Source organism: Neomonachus schauinslandi, chromosome 8, assembly GCF_002201575.2.
Source record: "Neomonachus schauinslandi chromosome 8, ASM220157v2, whole genome shotgun sequence".
NCBI lineage: Eukaryota > Metazoa > Chordata > Mammalia > Carnivora > Phocidae > Neomonachus > Neomonachus schauinslandi.
Window position 1 is genome coordinate 130128928 of NC_058410.1, and position 14252 is coordinate 130143179.

General features: G+C 41.7%; 1 protein-coding gene across 1 annotated transcript in view; it reads right to left on the reverse strand.

Annotated features, from left to right (window-relative positions):
* Window positions 1–223: 223 nt before the first annotated feature.
* ELOVL2 (ELOVL fatty acid elongase 2) overlaps window positions 224–14252 on the reverse strand; it is a 31462-nt gene continuing 17433 nt past the window's right edge. Inside the window, exons 4-8 of the mRNA XM_021697232.1 lie at window positions 12542–12619; window positions 8473–8644; window positions 3472–3596; window positions 2854–2988; window positions 224–1298 (exon numbers count right to left, since the gene is read on the reverse strand). Coding sequence (XP_021552907.1) covers window positions 1173–1298; window positions 2854–2988; window positions 3472–3596; window positions 8473–8644; window positions 12542–12619 — 636 coding nt within the window. The 3' untranslated portion in view covers window positions 224–1172. The remainder of the gene's footprint in view (window positions 1299–2853; window positions 2989–3471; window positions 3597–8472; window positions 8645–12541; window positions 12620–14252) is intronic.

A 14252-nucleotide genomic window follows, 5' to 3' on the forward strand; every position in this document is an offset into this window, starting at 1 on the left:
CTGCTTTTGTGCTTGTTCTCAGTGAGAGCGTGTTACCTGGGCAGGGAAGGGATGTGCTGAGTTTGCCAAATTGGCACTTTTCACGGAGGCTCATTACCACCCCCTGGCTCAGCGTTGGAATCTTTCCATCATCCTCCTCTTCCCATTTTCAAAAACTTAACCTGCAAAGAGTGACAGCAGGTATTTGCGGGTAGTATTCACAAGCGGGCTCACAAGAAATAGTGGAAAAACTCAATGTCTGTTTTGCCCCAACTGCTCTGATTTAGAAATATTCCAGTGGCTTATCCTTCTAGGGAGAAGGGAAGATTCCTTGATCAGAAAGGAAACGGGCGGCCAGATTTAGATCCTGCTTTCAAAACTGAGCAAGGTGTGTGTTTACAACCTAAAGTAGGGGAATTTAACATAGGAGGTAGACATGAACATATGAATAGTCATGGAAACCAAATTAAAACTGAGGAACAACTCCTATCTGAAGCCCCTGAGCTATGAGGATTTGGCAGAAGATGTTTTTTCTTCTTAGAAAAAGTAATCGTCAAAATAAAATACAAATTTCATTACCATATCACGAAGTTGAGACTTAGTGTAGGAATTTGACAGACTGCACCTTAAAAGAAAAAAGTTGTGCTAGATTTTCCTGTCTTCCATGTATAATCCATTTTAATTATTTTCTGGGGTTGAGTCCTAATGGGACAAATGGACTAATGACTTTATTGCTTAATAAGCACTAAGCAATTATTGCTTAATATAGATTAAGACCCTGTGGTTAGAAGGTAATTACCATTTTGTTTTAAACATTTCAATCTGAATAAAACTTTTTATTTGAAGACTGGCTTCGGAAAACAAGGCTCCATGTTTCCTGGCTTTGTATGTGTATAAGGCGTTATGGAAACAGTTTCTGGTGAGGGGTTCAGTTTGTGGGGAGGAGGAGAGAGAAGCTACACCAGGTCTGAGGTCTACAGAGCTCGGTGTCTGAGGTGACACGGTGTGCTGACGGGAGCATTCAGTTAACAGATTAAGCTAATAGCAATATATTAATACATTCCGGGTACAAATGATTTATAAACTCAAAAGAAATTAGTTTATGCTAAAACATGTAACTTTCAATTCAGTCTTTGCTTTAAAACAAGCGAATCTGTTAGGCTATTATATATGCTTTGTCTGTTACTCGACGTTTATTGTGCTTTCCTGTTGATGACCCCATTAGTCACGGTGAAGTAGGCTTTGGAAAAACCGTTCTTAACTTCTTTCCCTGCAGGTGGCTCTTCCATATTTTTCTTCACTGGCTTTTTCTGGTATGTCTGTTGGATGTGTATATTTCAAAGAGGGGGGAAAAAAGGATTCTTGAATAAGACTTTCTCTCTGACATGGCATATAATCTAAAACAGTTCATGATTTTATTGCATATTGGACAAGTAAGAATTTTTGTAACAGGACAATTTTTAAGCTAATGGTTAAAAATAAAGGGGTAAAACCCAAGACAAATATGAATTCCAATGAAAGGTTATTTCTTTCACCTTATCAACATTGGTTAGGATTTACGTATTACGGGATGGGCATCCAAATTATTCTGCATGTTGCTTCCTTGTAGTTCCTAAAAATGAGATCCTTTTCCGATTCAAGTTGAAAAGGTGCTGTTATTTTAAAAGTACCAGTACCTTGGATTCTGGCTTGATTTGGGTTTTGGCATATCCTTCCTAATTCTGACAAAATATCCGATTTCATCTCATTTTTTTTTTAAAGCAATGGTACTAACAAGGGTCAAGACTGAAATTATATACTCAACTCTAAAGGAGTAAGATTCCATTTGCCAACAAGTAGGGTTGAAGTTCTGGGCGCCCAGCACCCATCCTGCTGGGCCGCATGCTCCTGTCCTCAAGGTCCGACCCCAAGCACACTTGGACTCCCTGAGCTTTCCTGGAACAGTCTGTTTCGGTTTGTTTTTGTTTGGGTGGCTTTGTTTGGTTCTATCAATGGTTATTTCTCTAGAAATTCTCAGAGGAAACTTATCTCTTATAGAAGACAAAGGCTAGCCAGTCCAATTTCAGAAACACAGGGGCTTAAAAGCTTGTCAGAGGTTCAGGTTCCCACAGCTGGGCTCTGTATGAAGCCCCTGTGGGTTAACTTTCAGCAAACACAAACTAAAAAAGAAAGCACTTGTTGTCTGAAGAAAGAAATACACACTTGATTACAATTTCAAAAGTGCTGTTTTGAATATAAATGTATGTTCTCATTGCTTTTTCATGAAGTTTAATTTCTGTCCCCCACCCACACAGGAGAGTAATTTAAAATCTATAATCACCTGAGGCTTGTGCCCTGCTACGGCTTTCATCAGTTTTTGTCTTAACAGAGTTGCTCTGAAATTGTGTTTTGAAGCTCTGTTCCATTTAAATTGTTGATTAAAAGAAAATGACACTTAGTGAAGAAAAAGCCAATGTGACCTTTCCACGATAGCTGGCCTTAAAAGATTTTTTTCCAAATAGTGAGTTTATAGTATCACAGTGCTGATATAGAAACAATTTTTTAACACTAAATTCATTTAGCTTCTGTTTTTCACCATTCAAACAGATTTCCTGCATTCATATATAAGACTTGGGTAGCATGGTGCAAATACATCAACCAAATGTGTGACCTGACTGAACTCTAATAAAATGCCCACTAGGCTCGAACAGGGGTTATCCTTCAAGGGGAGGATGCGGGGTGTGGAGTTAGGAATGCACATTTCTCTGTTTCCTTTGGGTGCCTCTATTAGGCACAAGTCTGTGCTACGTTATTTAATTGGCAAAATTAAACCTCTAGGTGAGGCAAAAGCCCAGTCTACTATGTTTTGCTGCTGAAGACTTACAGGTCACTTACCTGCACGTAAAAATTTAAGAAGAGGATGACTAACGTCAGCATGTAGTAAGACTGGAAGATGAGACAGCCCAGGGGGAAGCCACAGGGTCTCACCACTGCACTCATGGTGTGCGTGATGGTGAGCACGAACTGTACCTGGGGGAAGGGGGTGGGGAGGCAGCAGGTGAGGCAACCAGGCGAGCCAAAGAAAATCCATTTTGAAATGTTATACACTGAGAACTCAACTTCTGGTACTCCCTAAGATTCGGAAACAAATGCTGAAGCAGCCCACTATCCTATCCAGACATTTTATTTGAAATGACACTAGTAGGTATATACAATTGCCCACTAGTTTTCTCAGGGAAGAGTAGCAGTTGAAATTCTTTAGATAAAAATGAATCTGTTAAAATTAATGTCTGGGTTAAAGCATCTACATTTCAAAGCAAGGAATAAGCTAACTGTATCCACAGAGGGCATTTTAACACACCAGGTTTAATGCTTAAAAGGCAATTTTAGAGAAAAATAGGCAGCATCCTCACACAGAGAAGCCTCTGTGGAGGATGACAGATTCCTTTCCTCCATCCCTCAGAATATTTAGATGCTTCACATGGAGAACAGCGGAAAGAAGGGATAACATACCAGTTGAGCCTGTGTGAGATATTTCTTCCACCAAAGATACTTGTGCATAGATGGAAAAACAGAAAGGCCATAGTAGGAGTACATAAGAATGTGGATAAAACTGTTCAGTGTGGGTCCAAAGAAACCTGTGAAAGTACAGTATAAAAATTACTGTTCATTCTTTATCCAGTGAGACTGGTTCTTCCTGTACACCATCACTGAAGATGAATAGCAACTCCGGTGCTAGCAGATACCAGAATTTCACATGGACAGACTCCCTTTCACTTCTGTGCTCTTACTCCAGGATTCAGCAGAAGTCCCCGAGACAAGACAAAACTGGGATGGTTTTTCAGTCAGAGTGTCAACCAAACAGGTAATTCCTGATCTGCAAAGGTTTTACTGTCTCTACACCATCATTATTATCCACTAATCTGGGAAAAAATGAAATGTTTGCTTAAAACTGGTGGCAGAACTCCTTTGAAAGAGAAGTGTCTCCGCTTTTGCTAAACCTTGGATGAACCATTTTGATTGTGGAAAGAAAGCCACCAGTACGAGGCTGAACAAAGCGTTCAAAGGTTGAGGACAGTATGTTGCTCTTTATATTTATAAATTCAACCTGAAAGGGACCTAGGAAGCAGGAGATGCTGGGGGAAGGCGAGAGAAGGTCCCGCAGGAGAGAAGGCTGGGACAGAAGAGGGACCTGCCACTGAGATTTCCCAGTGGCTGGGTCATCTCATGGACTTCTAGGACAAGGAATGTCTAAAATCTAATTTGAGGACCTGTGCTGTGCCCCTCCCTGCCCCTCCCTTCCTGAAGTCCCTGTAGCTGCCATCAACGGGGGTGAATGATGTTTTGGGAAACTAAAGGCAAAAACTAAGTTCTATGTTGGCTCAACTAAGAAGCAAAAGGATTTAGCTGCAAGAGGTGAGATGTCAGAGGCAGGTTCTTTGTTGGGAACTGGGATACTCACTGTCATGAGGAGTAAATCAATACATACATGCAAAGTGCTTACAATGGTGTCTGGCAAAGTGAATACCACTTACGTGCTACCTTGGGATCCAGATGGAGCTAAGTCCTGTGGTGAAGAGGCTGTGGAGCTAGAGGACCCCTACTAGCTAGGTCCCCTTGGATACATCAGTTTTACTTGGTAAATTTTGATTTTGCCATCTGGAAAATGGGCATGATGGGATTGACTGAATACTACTATATAAACTGAAAAGTACTGGACCTATGCTGGTTAATCAATTTAAATTCTCTAGCCTGGTTTTCCAATTCTAGATCAGAGGTCTGGTTAGATAAATGCAAATCAACGAATAAGAAATGAAAACAACACTCGCATCCAGTAAGTCCTCCGCAAACACAGGCTGGAATAACTTGTTACAGGGCTTGGGTTTACACGAAAACACAGAGTTTCAGAGTACCAGCTAGCATAAGGTCAGTGGTATTTCTTTACTCACCTGAGTTTTCATTACCATGAATGAATGGAAAAGGAGTGGTTGATTATAATTTTATAATATTTTAGGTTCACTAGAAATTGTCACACACAGCACCTTATCAACAGGAATCCGATGTCTTTACACAGCGATTATGTGAGACTGTCGTTCAGATGCTTAGTGATTTGTAATGAGATAGCTGATAAGCACAAAAAATACTTAACCTTGATAATTCTTCAATATTGATTATGGGCTTTATATTGATTAAGCATAAGTCTATCATTGTCTTAATAACAAAACTCCAACTAGATTCGGTCCAGGAGAGGTATAAAAGACCCATCTCTTTCTGACTCCTGCACCCCCAGCAATTTCCTTCTTCACACTCTGGTTTCAATTTGCATCTTCATAGTCACTGATATTTCTTAAAACATCAAGAATGTTTGGGATAGATCTCTAAGGTCCCCAAATCATCTTTCTTTCTTTTTTTGGGGGGGGGTTTCCTTTTTTTAAATTTTAAGTTCAATTAATTAACAATATAGTGTATTATTAGTTTCAGAGGTAGAGTTCAGTGATTCATCAGTTGCATATAACACCCAGTGCTCATTCCATCATGTGCCCTCCTTCATGCCCACCACCTCCCCTCCGACAAGCCTCAGTTTCTTTCCTATGCTTAAGAAGTCTCTTATGGTTTGTCTCCCTCTCTGGTTTCATCTTGTTTTATTCTTCTCAGGTTTGTTTTTTTACTAACCAGAATCATGCTGTATGTATTGTTCTTTGATGTGCTTGTTGGAGATGTTCTCAGCCTAGCACACTCCTTGTATCTATTCTATATTCCACAGAAATAGTTAGATGTTTGGGTTGCTTCCTTCTGCTGTTATAATTATGCCCACTTTTGTGCACAAACTTGAGCACAGGGGCTGGGATTTGAGGGGAAGAGTGTCAATTTGAGCCCCTGGCAATCTGAGGTGAAGGCATGTTGACTTGGCATTTAGCAGGTGGCAGGCTGTGCGTGCTGACTCGGGCAGGAGGGCGGCTGGACTGTGAATTTGGGACCCACAGGCTGATGGCATCGTGTGTGACAGGGACGTGGCTGGTTTTGCTTTTAATTTTTGTTTTTCTGGGAAACTCGATCTCTCCCTCTATTCTAAATGAAAGCCTTGCTGGATAGAGTATTCTTGGCTGTAGATTTTTTCCTTTTAGCAGTTGGAATTTATCATGCCACTTTCTTCTGGCCTGCATAATTTCTGCTGAAACCCACTGATAGGCATATGGGGTTTCCCTTGTATGTACATGCTTTCCTTTCTCTTGCTGCTTTTAAAATTCTCTCTTTATCACTACTTTTGGCCATCTTATTTACTTTGTGTCTTGGTGCAGACCTCTTTGGCCTGGTTGTGTTGGAGGCGCTCTGTGCCTCCTGGATCTGGGTTTCTCTTTCCTTCCCCAGATTGAGGAAGTTTTCAGCTATTATTTCTTCAGACAAATCTTCTGCGCCCTTTTCTCGCTCTTCTCCTTCTGGGATCCCTATCACGCAACTGTTATGCAGACAGTGTTGCTGAGTTCCCTGGGTCTATTTTCATTTTGCTTTTTCCCCCCTCTCATCTGCTCAGCTTGATTGCTTTCCATGACTGTCCTCCAGGTGGCTGATCCTTTCTTCTACTTCCTCTTGCTTGCTATTTATTCCAGATGGTCTATTTTTATTTCCATTTAGTGAGTCCAATAGCTCTAATTGGTTCTTTTTTATGTCTTCTATCTCTTGGTGGAGGGTCTCATGGAGGTCCTGCAGTCCTTCCTCAATTCTAGCAAGTATCTTTATGAGCATTACTTTAAATTCACTATCAGACATATTACTTACCTCCGTTTCGTTTAGGTCTCCTACTCTGATTTTGTCCTGTTCTTTGATTTGGGACATATCCCTCTGTCTCCTCATTCTGCCTCTTGCGTGGTCTGTTTCTCTGTGTTAGGAAAGTCAGCTCCGTCTCCTGCACTTGAAAGTAGTGGCTTTGTGAAGAAGAGGTCCTGCAGTGCAACGTCTGTTCCCCAGAACCTGGTGCTCAGGGGGGTCTCCTATGTGTGTTGCTCCAGGGGTGTCCTCCCATTGTGGCTGGGATGTGTTTGCCTTCAGTCCTGTTGTCTGCAATGGCTCCCTGCCTGTTGTGGGCAGGGTCTGGTGCCCGTGGTGTTAGTGGGCTGCTCTGGGGCTGCCTTGGGCTGGAGTTGAGTCAGAGCAGGCGTTTGCCGGAGATGGAGTAGCACCAAACTGCAGGCCCTGTCCCTGTGTCATCCCCGGAGAAGCTTCTGTTGGTGGATGGGGGCCTGCAGTCCGGCCCCCTGCTGGGGTCACAGTCAGATGGGTGTGTGGTTATAGGACTCACTCTGGAGTGGTGCTGACCCTTGTCTGGGCCGCGCACACACCACCAGGCTTGTGGCACCGCTTTGACGGGATCTTGCCAAGAGCGATCGGAGGGGGTGGATCTGCTTCACTGTGGCCTCTTGTCTATGCCGGGCTGCGGAGAGTCTGTTCTGCCAGTTTTCAGGCTGCTTTCTGAGTTATTTATGCCGACGTGGGTGCTCTCTAGGCGGCCACGTGGCAAGAGGTGAGCCCAGGGACGTCCTACTCCGCCATCTTCCCAGCAGCCCTCCCCAAATCATTTTCACTGAAGTTTTACCTGTTCTGAGTTTTCACGGACCATTTTTAGATCTTGGGATATAAGACAATCAGAAAGTACTGCTGTCCCTACTGCGGGGCGTAATGGACCTGTTAGTAAACTATGAAATCCCTGTCACGAGAGTCATCATCAGCTTTTTGAAAAAGTGCAACAGAATTAACAACAACAAAACCCAAAGTGCATCCCCCAGAGCTGGGGGAAAGAGTTCCTGAAATTCTTGTTTCATACAAAGTATATACATGTAAAGAGGCTGGGATATAACGTGTACTGTAGTTCTCAGTTAAGAAAAATATTGAAAGCCACACAGAGCTGCGACCTTAATTTTTCAGAATGGGAAAAAAGTCCTAGGAGTTGAAGGGACCCCAAGCTGTAGCGTGGCCAGGTGGTGACTGTGGAAGGTGCCACATTTATTTCTGCAGGAGTCTTTCAGCCCCCGGGGTTGGAGGACAATTTCTCCAGCTGGCGTACGTGCTTCTGGCCCTCAGACCTTTGGTGCATAGAAAAAAAATGTGTTTAAAATTTAAGGTAGGGCGCCTGGGTGGCTCAGTTGGTTAAGCGACTGCCTTTGGCTCAGGTCATGATCCTGGAGTCCCGGGATCAAGTCCCACATCGGGCTCCCAGCTCAGCAGGGAGTCTGCTTCTCCCTCTGACCCTCCCCCCTCATGTGCTCTCTCTCTCTCTCTCAAATAAATAAAAAAATCTTAAAAAAAAAAAAAATTTAAGGTAATACTCAGATTTTGCCAGAATCAAAGACCAGAAATAACCAGCCACTGGCAAATAGGTGCTTCCTTGTATAACAACGCAGGCCACCCCGTGGCCTCCCTTTTCTCTCTCCTGATACATGCAATATTCAATACAAGACACTCACTAGAGGTCTTAGAAGGCCCAATTACAGAGAACTGAAAAATAACGAAATCACTTACTTTGCCCACAAGGTATCCAGTTCAAAACACACCACCAGATGTTAAACATGGAGGCATGATGGTATACGTGAAGAAAAGTAATCTGACTGGTTTTTTTCCGCAAAACAAAGAAAATTGTGTCCAGGAACTCTACGGATTTGGAGAAGTAGTACCACCATAACACCTTAGCTACCTGTAAGAATGTGGAAACAGGAAAGAGAAAAGGTGAGCAATGAAAATGCCCCTCCTGCTGCCCTCCCTACCTCTCGGCAACCTGGGGGACACTGGGTTTCACTAGTGTGCACTTCTCTCTCGGGAAATCACACAAGCACCTTCCTGGCATCTCTGCCTCCAGTTTCTCCCTATTCCCAGCAATCCACCCCACTCTAGCAAAAACAAGTTACGCCTCCAACATGCAGATCTGATCAAGGTACTCCTGTGCACCTGCAGAGCACAGGCTCTTTCCCAGCTTGCCCTGGCTGCCACTTCCTGCACCGCTCTCGGAGTGCCCCACCCCTCCTCTGTGAGCACCCCACTGTGCACTGTCCAGGTGCTCTGCATACTCTCCCTGCCACGCTTGCTGTTGTCTCTGCTCTGGGCTTCCTAGCCCCCTCCTCCCCACATGCACCCCCCTCTCCTTGCTTTTCTCAGGCCTCATCAGCGGCTGCTTCCTTTGCATTCCCCGATGACTCTGCCTCTGTGCTCAGGAAGCAGGCCAGGGTAGTGAGGGTTAGGCGGCCGAAGGCCCATCACACAGGGCAGGGACCGGCCCATCTTTGCTCCGTGCTGAGCACTCAGCAGATCACTACTGTTCCTTAACGTTAGGTTTTCACTTTTTCCCCTCTTCCTCTAACCTACATATGTTTTTGTCTCTTAACTGGTACAGGGCCCAGGAGCCGTCTGTACGTAGACTACTTCTTCCGCATCTCCTCCTCAGATTTAAAGTCAAGATGCCTCCAGGGTTGTATGAAATGCTGAATCACTACGCTGTACACCTGAAACTAATATTACACCGTATGTTAACTAATGAATTTAAATAAATGCTCTTCCTCCTCACTGAAGTGGTGGGTCAGGATTCCCCCTTCCCTCCTGAGCCCCTTACGAAGTCTCAGCTACAGGGGGAATACTTGAACTGCGCTGTGGTTTTAGTGCTAACATTGAAACATATGAGGAGAGTGTAATGTAACAGAAACTTTGAAGTTAGAACATCATGCTCTATTGTCTGCTTCCCAAGAACACAATAAGGTGTGGTGGCTTCCACCCTAATGTTTAAGGATATAATTAAACTTCACAGACCTTAAGCCAAATATAAATGTAAAACAACAACCCTTAGAGAATTGTATGGTATCCCAAAATGTGCTGGCCTGTGATAGAAATAAAATGGGTGCAAAAAAAATGGGTGCAGAGAAATCTATATACCTTATTTTGTATTATAGCTTTGAAGATGTTTTTTAAAAAGAGGATTCAAACATGTACATCTTAATATTAAAGATTTTAAAGAAAAGGTTTCTATTATCTAATAAGCAGGATTTTTGATATGGAAATTGTTAAACATCCATAAATGTAAGGAGAGTAAGTATAAATTATAGAACCTGTGTTTCTATCACTAAGCTTCAAAGTTTTCAATATGATTCAATTTGTTGAATCAATTCTATTTCTAAACATTTTTAGGGGGGTGTAGCATATTATAAGCAAATGCAAGCTATCATTTTATTTATAAAAACAGATACTTTTTTTTCTTTCAACATAACCACCATGTCATCAGCTAATAAAATTAATGGCTCCTTAATATCTACTAATAGCCTCCTCTGTGTTCAAATCTGTCTCAAAAATGTTTTTTTATAATTGATGTAAATCCAGATGCAAACAAGGTCCAGCTTGCACTGATGTGATATGGTTCTCCGGTCTCCTGATCAGTAACAGTCCCCTTTCCTTTTTCCAGGTCTTTTCCTCACAAAAACTAGATCAGCTGTTAGAATTCCTACTACTATGGATTCCTAGTGTTATTTAACTTGTTTCTCTATCCCCCACATTTTCTATAACTAGCAATTAGAGGCTTGATAGACTGAGATTTAGGGGTTTGGGCAGGAGTACTTCTCTGGTGGTTCTGTGTGCTTCCTGATGCATCATACCGGGAGGCACAGAATTTCAGGGTGTCTCACCGACATTCATGGACAGAGTTCAGACATTAACAGCCTAGTCCAATCATTATGAAGTTTCTTTCTTTCCTTCCTTTCCTTTTCTTTATGTATTTGAGAGCAGGTGCCCCACTGAGCAGGGCGCCTGATGCAGGGCTGGACCCCAGGACCTTGGGATCATGACCTAAGCCAAAGGCAGACACTTAACCGACTGAGCCACCCAGGTGCCCCCATTATGAAGTTTTTCCATTCACCTTTTTTTTACCCAACAGTTTTATCACTTATGGATGACTGCTGAACAGATCCATCATTTCACTAGGACTTGCAAGAGGGCGATTTTCTAATTCTCTTGTTATGCATTTTTCTCTAGAGAAAGAGCTCTTCTCTATTTGGAAATTCACATTTGAAAAGCAAAGATAAATGTTTCTTTCCCTTTAACTTTTCTTCCCCAGAATGAGTTGGTGTTCTAGCAACCTTCAGACGTCAACAATGTGTTTTTTGGTATCATTTTAAGCTCATGGTTTTTAAATAAATGTAATATGTTTCATCAGTAATCTTTTGAATTGTCCCATCTTGAGCACTGGGAGTCCCCTTCAAGGTGGCTCCTAGATCTTTTCGTAATGACCAGAGTAGTCCTGGACAGCTTGCTTGCTTTCTGTCACAAGATGTCCTGGATTCTGCTTATGCACTTTTCCCACCCCAAACCAGGAACTGGCCAATTCTCTAAGAACCCTAATCCCTTCTGGTGGAAAATTATATTTAGAAAGCGCAATCTGGGTATTCATTGCTCACTGCACTGGGTTGTCAGAGACTAACTAGGCCTTTTCTGGAGATAAGAGCTAAAAAACACATTTGTTTTTAGAATAATGTTAATTCTGATATTTCCTATTTGAATCTATGATTAATGTTAGAAAAGATACTAATCAAAAAGTTAAACTATGTTTAAAATACTAGTTGTAATGATATTAACATTATGTACTTACTTTATTCTACAGTGTACCTATAACAATCTCCAAAAAGCAATACTAATATTTTTATTAATAGAAACCAAAAAAATTACAGAATACTGTTAAGATATATCCCGCTAGGGAATTTCAGTCAAAACACTGTGTTTTTAAGTCCCTTGAAATAATTCTATAGGTGGTTATGTCACCAACTTAATATATGGGTGTATTTATTTATTTTAGTTTCCAAGTTTTGGGAGGAAGGCTACCTTTCTTTTTAAACTTAATTTTGTTTCAGATTATGTAAAATGCTTAATGGTTTCGGGCGCCTGGGTGGCTCAGTTGGTTAAGCGACTGCCTTCGGCTCAGGTCATGATCCTGGAGTCCCTGGATCGAGTCCCGCATCGGGCTCCCTGCTCAGCAGGGAGTCTGCTTCTCCCTCTGACCCTCCCCCCTCTCATGTGCTCTCTCTCATTCTCTCTCTCTCAAATAAATAAATAAAAAATCTTTAAAAAAAAAATGCTTAATGGTTTCAAAATCAAATATGACACAAGGTACATTCAGAGAAGCCCAGCTTCCATCCCTATCCCCCTCTGCCTAGTTCCTTCACCCAAAAGGAGACCACTTTGTTAGGTTTTGGTTTATTCTGCCACTGTTTCTTTTCAAAAACACACACACACACATTCCTATCACTTCTTGTACTATACTATAAACAGTCTGCAAGTTGGTTTTTTAGAGAATGTCCCCAAAATGGCTCTAACAGTATAGAGATCTTCCTCCTTCCATTTTGCAAAGGGATCCATTTCTGGATGTGCCATGGTTCATTCAGTCAGTCCCCCACTGTTGGACATTTGGAAAACATTTTTGTTACCAGGCATTTCTATTAGAACAGGAGGACTCCCTTTCTTATGTAATCCCAGCCCCATCCTCATATCTGGAAGGAGAAAACCTCCTCTCCTTTTCGAAGAGAAATGGTTGCAGAGGGTCAATCAGCTTCTCAGGACTCACCCGGACATCAGCTTCCCCGGCACTGGCGAGATCTTGACACTGTAAGTTGTAGCCTCCTTCCCAACTGGAGAGAATAAGCTGCCAAAGAAACAAAGGAGGAAAAGTTAACACTAAAATTTGGAAAGAATGGAATTTCCTATTCATGTTTCTGATTGGCGTCTCTTTAAGGTCTGAGTAGGAACAACCTTGCACTTGAATTTCTCAATCCTGTCCTCAAACTCATGTGATCAAAGGATTTCACTCTTGCTGTTGAAGAGATACCAATGGTTGTATTCCTGATTTGGTATAATTTACTTCTATCCTTTACAGTGGCCCAAAGGAACAGAATTTGGCTACTATTGAGTAACAAAATATTTCATGTAAGGAATCATCAAGTCCTATGTTTCTATAGGTGAAATGTAGAATTACGTGCAAACAACTGAGAAGAGCCTAAAAATTTTCTTTAAAGATTTATTTACTTATTGGAGAGAGAGAGAGAGAGTGGGGGAAGGGGCAGAGAGAGAGAATCTCAAGCAGGCTCTCTGCTGAGCACAGAGCCTGACATGGGACTTGATCTCATGACCCTGAGATTATGACCTGAGCCAAAATCAAGAGCCACCCAGTATTATTCAATAATTATTTAATATTACTTAATATTTAATTATTTAATACTTTGTACTGGCTTACCTTAATTGATCACCTCCATAATTTTATGAAGTACGTATTTATTACCATTTTACAGACATGAAAACTAGGGCTCAAAGGTTCTTAAGTCATTTTCTTCATTGTATTTATGCCCCTTGGTAATCAATCATTTGTGTGATTATAAATGATTAATATCTATAGCCCTCATCATGTTGAACAAACAAAAGGCTCTATAAAGGTTTGTGCCTTTTTTGCTCATCTTTGAATCCACGGTTCCTTGCCCAATGCCCAGCACATTGAAGGCACTCAATAAATATGAGAAAATGAACTTTTAAAATTCTTTGTGGAAAATTCTGCCAAAGAAGTTCTGTCTTTTCTTTCCTGCCATTACTGCAAAAACTTAAAATTCTAGAATATAAAGCATGTACATAAGGCATTTTCCCCCTTCACTGAATTTTATTTAGGGGAAATTTTTTCTTATGAGAAAATTTTTAACCTTTCCAACTTCAGTAACATGGAGCAGGTAGTTATTTACAATTGCTGAATGAAAAATATCTCTGGATATGAAAAGAAACCTATACATCTGACAAGTCTGACAAGGCCTTTGAATATTTGATATTTGTGTATATTGTGAAATGATCACCACGATTAGTTAACATATTACATAAACTAAGCAAACGCCTACTATTTATGGCTGCTTAACAGAGATGTGTAAAGGTATAGCTCTGTTGAAATACATACAGAGAGTAGGCAGGGATGGGGTGTTAAAACTGAACACTAGAAACAGCTGAACTACTAAAAAGAACCATTTAGATTGTTTAAAACTACCTGACAATTTAAAATCTAAATAGAATTAAGCAGCTGGAGCTCCTGGGTGGCTCAGTCAGTTAAGCGGCCAACTCTTGATTTCAGCTCAGGTCATGATCTCATCAGGGTGGTGGGATGGAGGCCTGCTGTCAGGCTCTGCGCTCAACAGGGAGTCTGCTTGAGATTCTCTCTCTCCAGCTGCCCCTCCCCACTGCAGGCTTTTTAAAAAAAAGAAGAAAGAAAGGGAGAAAGAGAGAATGAAAATCCTCTAGTGGCTTGC